Source organism: Heteronotia binoei, chromosome 11 (assembly GCF_032191835.1).
Source record: "Heteronotia binoei isolate CCM8104 ecotype False Entrance Well chromosome 11, APGP_CSIRO_Hbin_v1, whole genome shotgun sequence".
Lineage (NCBI taxonomy): Eukaryota > Metazoa > Chordata > Lepidosauria > Squamata > Gekkonidae > Heteronotia > Heteronotia binoei.
Window position 1 is genome coordinate 43705578 of NC_083233.1, and position 13393 is coordinate 43718970.

General features: G+C 44.6%; 1 protein-coding gene across 17 annotated transcripts in view; it reads left to right on the top strand.

Moving 5' to 3' along the window:
* The window catches only part of MAP7D3 (MAP7 domain containing 3), a 68201-nt gene that overhangs the window by 21920 nt on the left and 32888 nt on the right, over positions 1-13393 (top strand). For all 17 annotated transcript variants that reach the window (XM_060250307.1, XM_060250308.1, XM_060250310.1 and 14 more), the window contains exons 2-4: positions 4498-4599; positions 10159-10239; positions 12533-12696. In XM_060250307.1, the coding sequence (XP_060106290.1) occupies positions 4498-4599; positions 10159-10239; positions 12533-12696 (347 nt within the window). The remainder of the gene's footprint in view (positions 1-4497; positions 4600-10158; positions 10240-12532; positions 12697-13393) is intronic.

Sequence of the window (13393 nt, forward strand, 5' to 3'; positions counted from 1 at the left end):
ATGTGCATCATTTGCCTTTTGAACATCTATAAAATAATACAAGCCTTTTCATCTTAGCAAAACTGAGCAATCTGATTGGGTGGGACTGCAGTACATCAACCTTTGGCCCATCATACTATCAATCAAGAGTACTTGCTTGCCATTGGTTGAGTCCGTTCCTCTCTCCTGCCCAAGTGGCTGTTGCTAGCCAGCAAAGCTGATTCTGTCAGTAAAAGGCAACCAACCTTAGTTCTGGCAGTTACTGACTCTCCCTACTCTACCATTAGTTGAGCCGCATATGCGTGAGAGATACTAAGCGAGATACAGAGAGAGATTGAAGTCCTGTGTTAGACCAACAACATTATCAGATACAGACTGTTGGTCTGAAAGGTATCATTAAAGATCTCTGAGACAGAACTCATTGGGGCCATTCCTGACTATGGCTGCCAGTTCCAGGTTGGTGGGAAATTCATGGAGATTCTGTGGTGGAGTCTGAGGAGGGCATAGGACTTCAGAGCAGGGTCTGCCAAACCCAGGTTTTTGCAGTGGAAGTTGACTGGGTGATTTCCGACCAGTCACAGACTTGCAGCCTAATCTGCCGCACAGGGTTGTAGTTCAGAACAAAGGGGGGGGAATGATGTAAGCTGCTTTGGTTCCCCCCCTCCTATTGTGGAGAAAGACTATCCTTTTCCTATGTAGAGGCTGCAGGGAGAGGGAAGGCAATGGAAAGCTGAAGTTAGAGGGGCATATAAAGGGAAGGAATAGGTTTGCCAACTCCAGGTTAGCAAATTCCTGGAGATTTAAAGTGTGGGGCCTGGAGAGGGTGGGATTTGAGGGTTGAGACTTCAGACAGGTACAATGCTGGTTCCTCCTGGGGAATCACTGTTGCCAATGTCCATGTGTGAACTGGAGATCACTCAGAATTACAGCTGGTCTCTGGATGGCAGAGATCAGCTCCCCTTGCAGTATGTGTGGGGGGGAATGAATGCCTTCACTTGAGTGGGTGGGAAGATGGCAAGGGAGGGAGTATTCACGCAGAGCCTCTTTCTAGAGCCTGTATTTTTCTCCATAGGGCCTTATTCCTAGTTAAAACGTAATTTGAAAACCATTAGGTTTGGGTCTCTATATTGAAAAAGAGTATGAAGGGCTTTTGTGATTGCTATAATGTGACACTTTTAACAGGTGTAATATTCAGTGTTTTACCTTGGAAAGAATTATTTGTCTGATTGATCCATGCTACGTTGTGCCCAATAAGTGTTCCAGTTTTGAATGTTCTGTGTGTATTAAAACAAAACTATGTGTTTTGTCAGATTCCAAGAAAAGTAGGAGCATACCTTTATTTCACAGCCCAATAATTAAAAAAAAATCCATTAGTCAGAATAGCTTTTACAGTAGTATGCCTAGTAGACACTGGGAAGGACTTTTGTCTAGAGTTGCAGCATGGAATTAATTCAAGACTGGGTGACAGTTTAAGGTTGCTGAATGAGTGCTGTAATCAGCATTTATCATTGACTTCAGACAGGATTAAGCACTTTGAGGTGATTGTTCTTATGTGGAACCTTAGAGGGGATTATTTCTATGACAGTTCAAGTTGTCATGGTGAGGGAAATGCTGGAGTGCATCAGCCATTCCTGAATTAGAAGGGAGACTAAAATCAATTAAAAGAAAACTGGCAAATTGATTTTCTTTGCAGAATGCTCCATGTTATCATAATACATAATTTCATTTGAAGTGAAGAAAATTTTCCTTATCAGTCAAAGGTCATTTGAAGATTTTTGTGGTGCCTTCAGTTTTTCATCTGTGTAGACTTGCTTCTGTTTTGGTTTACCAGAGTTTGGTTTCCTGAAGTCAATATATTTGCTTCAGCCAGGTCATCATAAACCTGACTATATAACCAACTCTTACTTGGTAACCAAGGGTTTTTTTTTTGGGGGGGGGGTCAAGTCCCAGCTGACTTACTGTAACCCTATAGGGTTTTCAAGGCAAGAGACATTCAGAGGTTTATTTATTTTATTTTATTTTTATTTACTTTCCATTTATATCCCGCCCATTCCAAACAAACTCGGGGCGGCTCAGGGTGATTTGTCATTCCTGCCTCCACGTCACAATCCTAGTATTCCTTGGAGGTCTCCCATCCAAATATTAGCCGGGGCAAGCCCTGCTTAGCTCCCAAGATTGGGCAAGCCTGAGCTATTCCAGGTCAAGGCTATATTAAAAGTATGGAACTGCCATCTCTAAATGGAAAGTGTCAGTATGGAGGAAATCTAAATTGTGGTGTGTTTCTAGGATCCAGCCTCTCTGTGTATTGCTATCAAGAGTTGCAGTTCTTTGCAAAGTCCTTCAGTTCTTCCAGCCTAATTTGTGAGAACAGGAAATGAATTAGTTCTGCATGGTCAAACAAAAGGGGAGGGGATAGGTATGGAAATAAGTTCCCTCCCCAATAATCACCTTCAGAAAGCATGTGGGTGTCATGGTCACTCCCAGGAAGCAGATACATGAAATGACCATCTTTGCCTCAGTACCTCATTTGTAAAATTGGACCTGCCTACCACAACAGATTATTGCAAGGTTGGGTAATGAAAACCATACAATTGATTTAACCCAAGCAAGGCAAGGTTAAGACAAGTGACTCTGAGGTTCCGCAAACACAAGAGAGTGACTGAACATAAGATATAAGAAGAGCCTGCTGGATCAGACCAGTGATCCATCTAGTCCAGCATATACAGCAGCCAACCAGTTGCCCTGGAAGTCCAAACAAACAGGGCATAGAAGCCATGGCCTCCCCCTAGTGCTACTTCCCAGCACTGGTATTCAGAGAATTGCTGCTTTCGTATATGGAGGCTCCATTCAGTCACCATGTCTAGTAGCCATTGATGGACCTTTTCTACATGAATCTGTTTAATCCCCTTTGAAAGTTATCTCTGTTTGTGGCCATCACTATCCCCATCACCAGTGAGTTACACAGTTTATTCTCAAGTAAAGAAGTTTTTCATTTCATTGGGTGCCTCAAGTATTATGGGAGAGGGGGAAATTTTTTCTCTGTCCATTTTCTCCTCCCCATGCATAATGTTATAAACCTCAGACATGTCTCCATGCAGCTGACTTTTTCTGCACAGAAAATTCCCAGACTCACCAGCCTTTCTTTATAGGAAAGGTGCTTCAACCCCAAAATCACATTGGTTGCCCTCTTTTGTATTTCCCCCTCTGACTTTGCAGTATCCTTTGTGATACAGCATCTAAAACTGCACTCAGTACTTCAAACAAGACTGCAGCTTATCTTTGTACAAGGGCATTATGGTATTAGCTGTTCCTCCCCTACTCACTTTCCCAATAATTCCTACCTTGCCCTTTTCACTGCTGCTGCACACTGGGTTGACATTTTCATCTAGCTTTCCACTACAACCCCAACATTTTTCAGTCTCAGCCAGTTCAGACTTCATCACATTACTTAAGAATGATTTATCATTTCAGTATGCATCAACTTATACTTACCCATGTTGCTGTCCAGAGATCCTATCGTATCTCTTCACAGTCCCACTTGGTTTTCACCATCCTGTATAATTTAGTATCATCTGCAAGCTTGGCTACTACGCTGCTCATCCCAAATCCCAATCATTTATGAACAAATTAAATACCACTGTGAGAACTGTCCATTTATTCCTACTGTCTGCTTCTTGTGATTTAACCAACTTTTACTCCATTATAGGACTCATCCTCTTATCCCATGTCTGCCAAGCTTACTCAGGAGTCTTTAGTGAGGTACTTTAAAAAAAAATCTTTTGGAAGTCCAAGTACATGATGTCTTCTGGATTGCCCTTATCCACATACTTGTTAATCTCCTTGAAGGACTTGTTGAGGCAAGACTTCTCTTTGCAAAAGCCATGCTGATTTTCCTTCAGCAGACTTTGTTCCTCAACGTGCTTATTAGTTCTGTTTTTATAGAAGTGAGAGCAGAGATTGAAGAGGCTGCTAAGGCTTTTTTGGATGCTATAGTAGTGGTAGGGACAACATGTGAATCAGTGTGATGAGCAGAAAATTCATGGCAATGGAAGGCATCAGCAAGTTTGTTCAGTTCTGAATAGCCAAATGTCAGGGTTCTCAAACATTTTTGTTATGTGCTTCAGATCAAGCAAAGTGTGGTTTAAACCTCACCAATTGAAACAGAACCAGCTCCCCTTCTGGTTATGAAAAGAAGTGGAATGATGAGATGAGGCAGCATAGAGTCACAGTGGATATCCATATTTTCCCTTTAAAATATAACAGAATACTGTCCTAACTCACACTCACCTGGCCATCCCAAAACAGTTCAAATAAACAGGTGTGAAGGCACTTGCAGGAGCAGGGCTTTTGCAGGTTTCCAGAAGAGAATTCTAGTTACATGGAATTTGAGTAGAATTTTGGAAATTGCAGTGAGATGCAGGAAAAATTATGCCAGGATTGGTCACTAGCAAATCTTCTGTAAAGTATGCATTTATTTATTTATTTTAGTTGTGACTGTGTTTGAAATATTACTTACAGTTGCTGCAGCCCAGGCATTAGCTGAAGAAAGAAGAAACCAAAGTGGTGGTAGTCCTGTTCCAGTCCCATCCTTAATAAGTATAAAAACAGCAACCAAACCAGGTAAAATCTCTGCTTGTGATAATACTATGTACTGTTAATGTGAACTTTTTGGTAGTTCTTTGCATTTGTTCTAACTTGAATTCTTTCATTACTCGTCTTTTAGAATAGAGAGAGAACACAAAGCAAGTTTATCTGCCTTAGAAATTATTGATTGTTATATTCTCATTGTTATATTTTGATGTTAGACAAGGGGTAGTCTGCTATTTATGAAGGACAGCCCAGTGTAGATACTGTGGGCTAGTCCAGATGTAATGCCAAACTCGTAGAGTTACACCATGCACTTTCTCCTTAATCATGGTGATTCTTTCCTGGTTTCAAAACAGGATACAATTTGTTCATTGATTAATATTAGTTTGGTGTAATGGCAAAGATCCAGGAAATGAAAGGAAAATTTAAAGCATGGTTAGGCACGCTGAAAGATCGACATGGAGATATGTTAGTTGACAGGACAAAATAAAGAGAAGATGGGAACAATGCACTGAAGAACTATACAGAAGACATTAAATGATGATAGATTCCTTCAAAGAAGGATCTTTTGAAGAAGAACATACAGTATTAAAAAGTGAAGTGAAAGCTGCCCTGAGAGCAGTTGGGAGAAACAAATCACCAGGAGTAGATTGGATCTCAGTGGAGCTATTTCAAGCCACAGAAACAGAGTCCATCAAAATCTTAACAACAGATACAGAAAACAGACCAGAGGCCCACAGACTGAAAACAATGTACCTTCTAATTCCAAAAAAGGGAGATGTCAAAGGCTACAGCAACTATCAGACCGTTGCAGTTATATATGAAACGAGAAATCCCAGAGGTTCAAGATGGATTCAGAAAAGGAAGAGGCTCTAGAGATTGTTAAAGCTGAAGTACCTGAGTTCAATCCCTGGTGGAAGCTGGGTTTTCAGGTAGCTGGCTCGAGGTCGACTCAGCCGTCCATCCTCCCGAGGTCAGTAAAATGAGTACCCAGCTTGCTGGGGGGAAAGTGTAGATGACTGGGGAAGGCAATGGCAAACCACCCCTTAAAAAGTCTGCCATCAAAACGTTGTTAAAGCAACATCACCCCAGAGTCGGAAATGACTGGTGCTTGCACAGGGGATCTTTCCTTTTTCTAGAGATTGTATTGCAAATGTATATTGGTTACTGGAGCATATGAGGGAATTTCAGAAGAAAATCAGCTTGTGTTTCATAGATTGCATACATGAGGAAATAACCATTTAAAGATGGTGGCAAGGCAGGAGCTCAGGTGCTAGAGCTCCTAAAAAACCCCCGAAACCAGGGACCCTTACCTGCTACCAGCCGCTCCCAAATTGACAGAAATTGACAAGAAAACCTGACTGGCCGAGTTCTTGTCCTGGAGAGGGAGGTGAGGCACTGGAGGGCCGGTGGAGTGCTGCTGTGGACAAGCCGCCGGGTGGGGCCTGCCGCTGACACGGAGGTGGTTGAGGCGGTGTGGACTGAGAGGTGACCGGCCGAATGACGTCGCTGATTGGAGTGAGTGGGGTGGAGTGGAGTGAGGCGGCTGAGCGTGAGAAGAGCGGCGAGCGCTAACAAAGAGAGCTTACGCCGACAGTTCCAATGTAGCCAGGTGCATCGACGAGGCGAGGGCTCTGAGTGGACTGGTCATCCCACAGGGAGAGCAGTGGAGCTTCGTTGCGTGGCAGGGGAACATGAGGGGGGTCTCTGCCCTCCCCGGGCTCACCAGGCTGCGTGGAAGATATTGGGCCTTGGCCACTGGACTCTGCACCCGGTAGGACGATCGTTGCTTTCGGTGTTACACCTGGCACGGCACTGCCCCCTACATCAACGCTGGCTCTGCACTCCACCCGCACTTTACTACACTCAACATACTACCTCATACCACACTGTATACTACCTCAATCAGGAAGAACTTAAATTGCACTTTAGTAACTTTCTATCTCCTCACTCATGAACTACTGGTTTTAAATTGATTCATAATTAACTCATTTGATTAATTTATTATGTATTTATTGTATATATTGGGTTTGAATTTGTAAATTTTATTGGCAGATTAAATTGAGGATAATTAATGGGGTGGGATTTATAATTAATTTTAGCCATCAGATTTAAATTATTTATTTCACCAATTATATACAAGGGAAATTGAGGGGTGGGTTTTGTTGGGTTAATTTGAATATTGGGATCTAGTAGGGCGGAGTGGACTGGAGAGTGTTAGTGACTATTGTGCATCAGTGTTGGCTAAGACAGCGGCAACTACCAGTGGGGAATGGCTGGTCCAGGGATTCCAGTGCTCCTGGGGAGGGGGAGGTATGGCGGTGGGAGCAGACGATATAAGGGAGGGAGACCGAGACAAATCAGCGCTCGCTCACTCTCCAATCTGTGTCCCATCCCAATGGTGACAGGGAGTAGGGCCAGGATGAACAACCCGCCTCTGTCATTGGTGTTATGCAATGCCAGGTCCATTAATAATAAGACCTCAGTCCTTCGAGAGCTTTTAATCGAACAGGACATGGACCTGGCATGCGTGACCGAAACCTGGGTTCGAGTGGGAGATACAGTAGCCCTCTCACAAACAGCTCCACCAGGTTACTCGGTCTTTCACCAATCGCGGACTAGCGGGCGGGGGGGGGGAGTGGCGTTATTTATACATGAGGCTTACTCCTTTAGGGTGCTCCTGGCTCCAAAGATCGAGGGCATTGAATGTGCCGGCCTGGCGTTGGAGGCTGGAGAGGGATTGGCGATCTGGCTGGTATACCATACGCCTAACACACCAGCCAGCACCTTACTGTCCCTTCTCGAGGCGGCGACAGGCTGGGCACTGGAGCACCCAAGGCTGGTGATCCTGGGTGACTTCAATGTCCATGCTGATGACCCGGCCTTTAGTCAGGCGACGGATCTGGTGTAACCCATGGTGACACTAGGACTCTCTCAATTTGTTACAGCCCCCACTCACCAGGTCGGACACATGTTAGACCTGATCTTTGCGGCCGGGGTTATGGTGGACGATATAACCACCGAAGTGGTGCCATGATCGGACCACCTCGTCCTTAGGGCTCGTGTGGATATGCCACCCCAAACCTGTTTTGGTGATGAGCCTATTATGGCTCGCCCGCGGAGCCAGATGGACCCAGAACGGTTCCAAACGGCCCTGCGGGATCCCTGGCCCTCTGGCCATTCGCTCAATGGCCTGGTTGAGACCTGGAATAGCCGGCTATCTAGGGCCATTGACGAGATCGCACCTTGACGCCCTCTACGGCCTCGGAGTAGGCTGGCTCCGTGGTATACCCCGGAGCTGCGCCAGCTGAAACAAGGTCTCAGATGGCTAGAGAGGCAGTGGCGACACACCCGTGACGAAGTGACTAGAACATCTTATGGGGAGTTTATGAGGTGCTATGAGATGGCAATCAAGGCCGCAAAGAAAACATACTTTGCGACCAAGATTGCGTCTGCAAATTCGCGCCCGGCACAATTATTTAGGATAATTCGGAATTTTACTACATTGCCTCAAGGCAAGCCAAATGTTAAGGAATTGGAAATAGGCTGTGAGGCTTTTGCGAAATTTTTTGCAGACAAGGTCCAATCACTCCGCCATGACTGCCCTGCCATATTGGATACAGTGAGTGAACTCGAGGCTCCGTGCGTGTCTTCTAATTTGATCCAGGACTGCTTCGACCCACTCAGCTTGGAGGAAGTTGACAGAATCCTTGTCACTGCATGCCCAACTACGTGTGATCTGGACCCATGCCCCTCCTGGTTAATTAAGGCCTGCCGGGAGGAGCTAAGATGTCCTATACGGGACATCATAAATAGATCTCTTTCGGAGGGCTTCTTTCCAACGCCCCTGAAAGAGGCAGTGGTCCGCCCCCTCCTGAAAAAGGTTACATCAGATCCGGCCGAATTGGCTCATTATCGGCTGGTCTCAAATTTGCCCTTTTAGGGCAAAATTATTGACAGGGCTGTGGTGTTGCAGTTACAGGGCTTCTTGGATGACGCTTCCACCTTGGATCCATACCAGTCCGGCTTCCGCCCGGGCCACGGGGTGGAGACAGTGTTGGTCGCCCTCATGGATGACCTCCGGCGACATCTGGATCGAGGCGACTCGGCAGTACTGCTGTTGTTAGACCTATCGGCTGCGTTCGATACGGTCGATCACTGGCTGCTGACCCACCGCCTCGCCGATGCAGGAATTTGGGGGCTAGCCTTACAGTGGCTTTCCTCCTTCCTTGAAGGCCGGGGACAAAGGGTGGCGGTTGGAGGAGAGATGTCCCAGAGACACCTACTTAATTGTGGGGTGCCTCAAGGGGCAGTTCTCTCCCCGATGCTGTTTAATATCTTTATGCGCCCCCTTGCCCAGATCGCCCGGAGACATGGGCTGGGTTGCCATCAGTACGCTGATGACACTCAGCTCTATCTATTTATGGGCGGCCAGACCGCCGACACCCCTATAAATTTGGACCGGGCGTTGCAAGCCGTGGCGGGCTGGATTAAGCTGAGTGGGCTGAGGCTGAACCCAGCGAAGACAGAGGTCTTTTGCGTGGGTTGCGGCAAGCTGAGAGGGGAGATCTCCCTACCAGTCTTTGACGGTGCGTCACTGATACCAGTGCTACTGGAGCCCTCCTTGACAATGGAGGCACAGATAGCAACCACTGCTAAATCCGCCTTCTTCCATCTTAGAATGGCGAGGCAGCTGGCCCCCTTCCTGGAACATAGCGACCTAGCAACAGTGATCCATGCAACGGTCACCTCGAGATTAGACTACTGTAATGCCCTCTACATGGGGCTGCCCCTGTGCCGAACTCGGAAACTGCAGCTAGTGTAGAATGCAGCGGCCAGGCTGCTAGTGGGACTACCTCGGTGGGAACACGTGCAGCCTGGACTGAGGGAGCTGCACTGGCTTCCAATCGTATTCCGAGTTCACTACAAGGTGCTGGTTATTACCTTTAAAGCCCTATATGGCCGAGGACCTGCCTACCTTAGGGACCGCCTCTCTCCATATGTTCCCCAGAGAGCACTGAGATCCAGCTCCCAAAGTCTCCTAAAAATCCCTAGACCAAAAGAGGCCAAACTGAAAGTAACAAGGGAGCAGGCCTTCTCACTAATGGCTCCCCACTGGTGGAATCAACTACCGGAGGAAGTGCAAGCCCTGCGGGACTTTAACCAGTTCCACAGGGCTTGCAAAAGTGCCCTCTTTCAACAAGCCTATAAGGTTGAACCCTGAAAGTGACATCTAGCCATCTGGATATATATCTCACTGAAATGTAGCACCCCTAATTTATTGTAGTTTTTAACAAATTTTATGTAACTGTTTTAACTGTATTTATTATTTGTATTTTATCATATCAGTTGTATTATAATCATGGTACACACCATGTTTTGTTAGCCGCCCTGAGCCTGCTTCGGCAGGGAGGGCGGGATATAAATAAAACATTATTATTATTATTATTATTATTATTAGCCACTCCCATGTTATAACAAATTGTTTCAAGTGTGTATGGACCATAGTTTTTGGAAAGAATTTGTGAGAATTGATTTGGTTTCTCTGAAAACCTCAGATTTGTAAAAGATTGAATTTTCAATCCTTTGCAGTGATAGATGGCTCCCTTTTGAGATCAGAAGAGAGGCAAAGACTAGCCAAGGAGCGTAGAGAAGAACGAGAGAAGCAGCATGGTATGGTTATATTTAATCATATTAAAGTAATATTAATGGTTGTGGTATAAGGCAAAGCCAGTTTTATGCTTTATGCCAGAGCAGTCTGGCAACAACAGTTAAATGCAGACTATAAAGTTAAAAAGACATGTTTCTGGAGATTACCAATGCACAGGAAAATCTTTAAAACTTGGAGGAAGTGTGCTATTAAAGGCTTAGGGATGAAGATAGACATTAAAAACTTTGGCATCAAACTTTAAAACATTGATAATCATTGGCTCAGGAGCCCATGTGGCTCTATGACAGGCCACCTGTGGTTCTTCTGACAACTGCCTCTCGGTGTGACATCCACCCCATGTTCCAGGAAAGTGGGCAAGTCTAGTGAGGTCTGTGATTAGCAGGTGGTTTTCAACTTGGAACAGCCACTGCTACCTGAGGACCTGGAGAAGAAATAAGCCAAGATCCCCCTTGGAATATGGTCCTAGCACCAAGGATTAGAGGTCAAGGGCCTGGCTTCCCTTACCACCACATCTTTGCACTGTGCACTCTTATCCTAGCAGCTCTTAGAGGAGAGCAAGCTGGCAACCATGGGATGGTGGTGGGTTTGCTTCCCTTTCTCCATGGCTAGCTTGCTCTCCTCTGTTCCCACAAAAGGTGTACAAATTCAACAGGGACAGGGGGAGATAGCCTTCTATGTTCAGAGGTACACTAGTAATTTAAAAAGTTATAGTTACATAGTTAATATGTTTTTAATATGTGTTCGGGTGATGTACAAAGTACACAGTAGTCATGTGACTCTTTTGGTTGATAATTGTAAATATGGCTCTCTAGTTGTAGAATACCAGTGCTTTAGGGCATTTGTTGTACCTATGACATATCTGTGTACAAGGTCAGCATACATAAAGAGGTGGGTGGGAACAAGCCTGCTAATCCTGCCCTGTCTTACTTGTATTCCTCCAGATACAGGAGGGGAAGGTGCTTAGCATGCTCATTTGTGAAAGGGTGTGTGGTTTCTCCTGTTCTTCTCTGTGCGCATTGGCCATTTTCACAGATACGTTGTGCTCACAGGTCATCTGTGTTCACCTTAGTCAGCAAAACAATGTAGGAGGATCTTTGAACAGCTGTAAGGTTTCAGTTCCCTCATGCAGCATTCTGCCTGGGGCTGGCATGTGCAGACTTTCAGAGCCCAGCAACATATTTTGCAAGCTGTATTAATTAAATTCTTCTGTCGCTATCTAAATGAAACTTGGTTAAACAGTACACCAACATATTCTCAACAATGCCATTGTGAAATTAGCAGCACATGAGCAATTACTTGTGAGCAGTACAGGTAAAAAAAGCATGTGGTTACTCTTAAGTAGGAAAAATGTTAAACCCTTTGCGAGCTTTTGGATTTTAGGTTTGTGTTCTTTCTCTCACTGCTTTGTCTGATTACATAGCAAGCAGTATGGAAGGTGACACTAGTATAGTATAAAGCTGAACGTGAAGTAAACAGACATGAGGAACCTGGGCTACTTGTGCAGTCAGGGCTGGGCCAGGTCTTGACACCTGGTTTGCAAGGCTTGATTGCTCACACCGTAGGCACATTGGAGAGGCAAATAGATGTCTGCATTACTTCTCTGTTAGCAGCTGGATGATAAAATTCTGCGTTAAAATGCCAGAGAGCTTCATATGGGAGCTGCTTCATCATCACTTGAGCCCCACTGGCTTATTTGTTACATATTCGTCAACCTCAGAAAGTGTTCCAGGAAAACAGCCTACAAATGTTTTAAATACATAATTAAAAGTGTGTGTGACACTCTTGAGACCTTGCTCCTCAGCAAAGCAGTGAGTGAAATTTTCTTTTGCAGGGAAAACCTATTGTGGAAGTTGCAAGGGAAAGTCTCAGAAAGCTGCTTCAAGCATATCTGGTGTGCTTCTTCCATCTCCCTGCAACTTGACTTCCAAGTTAGATTAGAGCCCTGCTTAAAGGATCATACACAGGAGGGTACATTGGCATAGCCTGAAATACTTGGTTTTCCTCCCTCTTTTGAGTTCTTTTTTTGGGGGGGGGGGCGGGGGGAGGCTCAAGCAAGGGCTGAGAAATGGGCAGGAGAGGTAATCACAGTGGAAGCATTGTAGTCCGTTATTGAAGCTATGTGGTCTTAAGGTCTTCTAACAGTGCAGTCCTATGCAGAGTTACTCCAGTCTAAGCTCACTGACTATCTGTTGAGGGCTCTTGATATGTGCAGGAGTCAACGTAATAAACTTCTCACTTGTGTGACAAACCATAATTTAGGAATACTTATTACTTCTGTTATGTTGAAATACTCAGCTGCCAAAGAAACACAATTACTTGAAAAAGAGAAGAAAGCAAAACTCCAATATGAAAAGCAAATGGAAGAGAAACAGAGAAAACTGAAAGAGCAGAAGCTGAAAGAACAACAAAGAAGAACAGCAGTAGAAGAAAAAAGAAAACAAAAGATTGAGGAAGAGAAGGTACAGCACAACTAGTTTCCCAGTTAAGGCTCAGAGATTCTGCCTTTTGAACACTAATAATGTTTAATCATTCATTGCGTTGCTTTGTCTTGTTTTGAAGCTGCCACATTTTAGAAATTGTAATTTTTTTCTGTCTGGATTGTTTTGTTTTCATCCTTGTGGTATGAATCTGCAGTTCCATAGTCTTTATTTTCTAGAATACTGAGCTCTGTACACTCACTCCCCTCCCCTTGCTATTTCCTCCATTGGCATTTTCTCCTGAATGGATTGTTCTTTGGCTCTTCCATTTCAGGTGCTTTGAGATTTGTTATGCTATGCCTCATCCTTCCCACTACAGTTTTCTTGTGTCCCTTGTTATACATTCTGCACTTGTATGTGTTTCATCCTGCTTAGTATATTTTGATGTTTATGCAGCTTCCAAGTTAAGCAAGTAAAATGTATTCTTCTCTTCTTTTTTTAATTGGTCCCTTTCCACTTGTTATGTGTTAGGCTTTCACTGTCATAAATAATTGGATCCCAAATGTGTTCAGTTAGTGAGCAAACCATCTGAGGACTTACACTCTTAGAAAATTACCATTATCTTCCTCTGTTAGATGACAACATTTTCCATTCTACACTAAGTTTCCTTTATAGATCATAGTTTAATGTGCAGAAATGCACTGATCTGAAATGTTTCCTCTGGTATAAAAGGTGAATA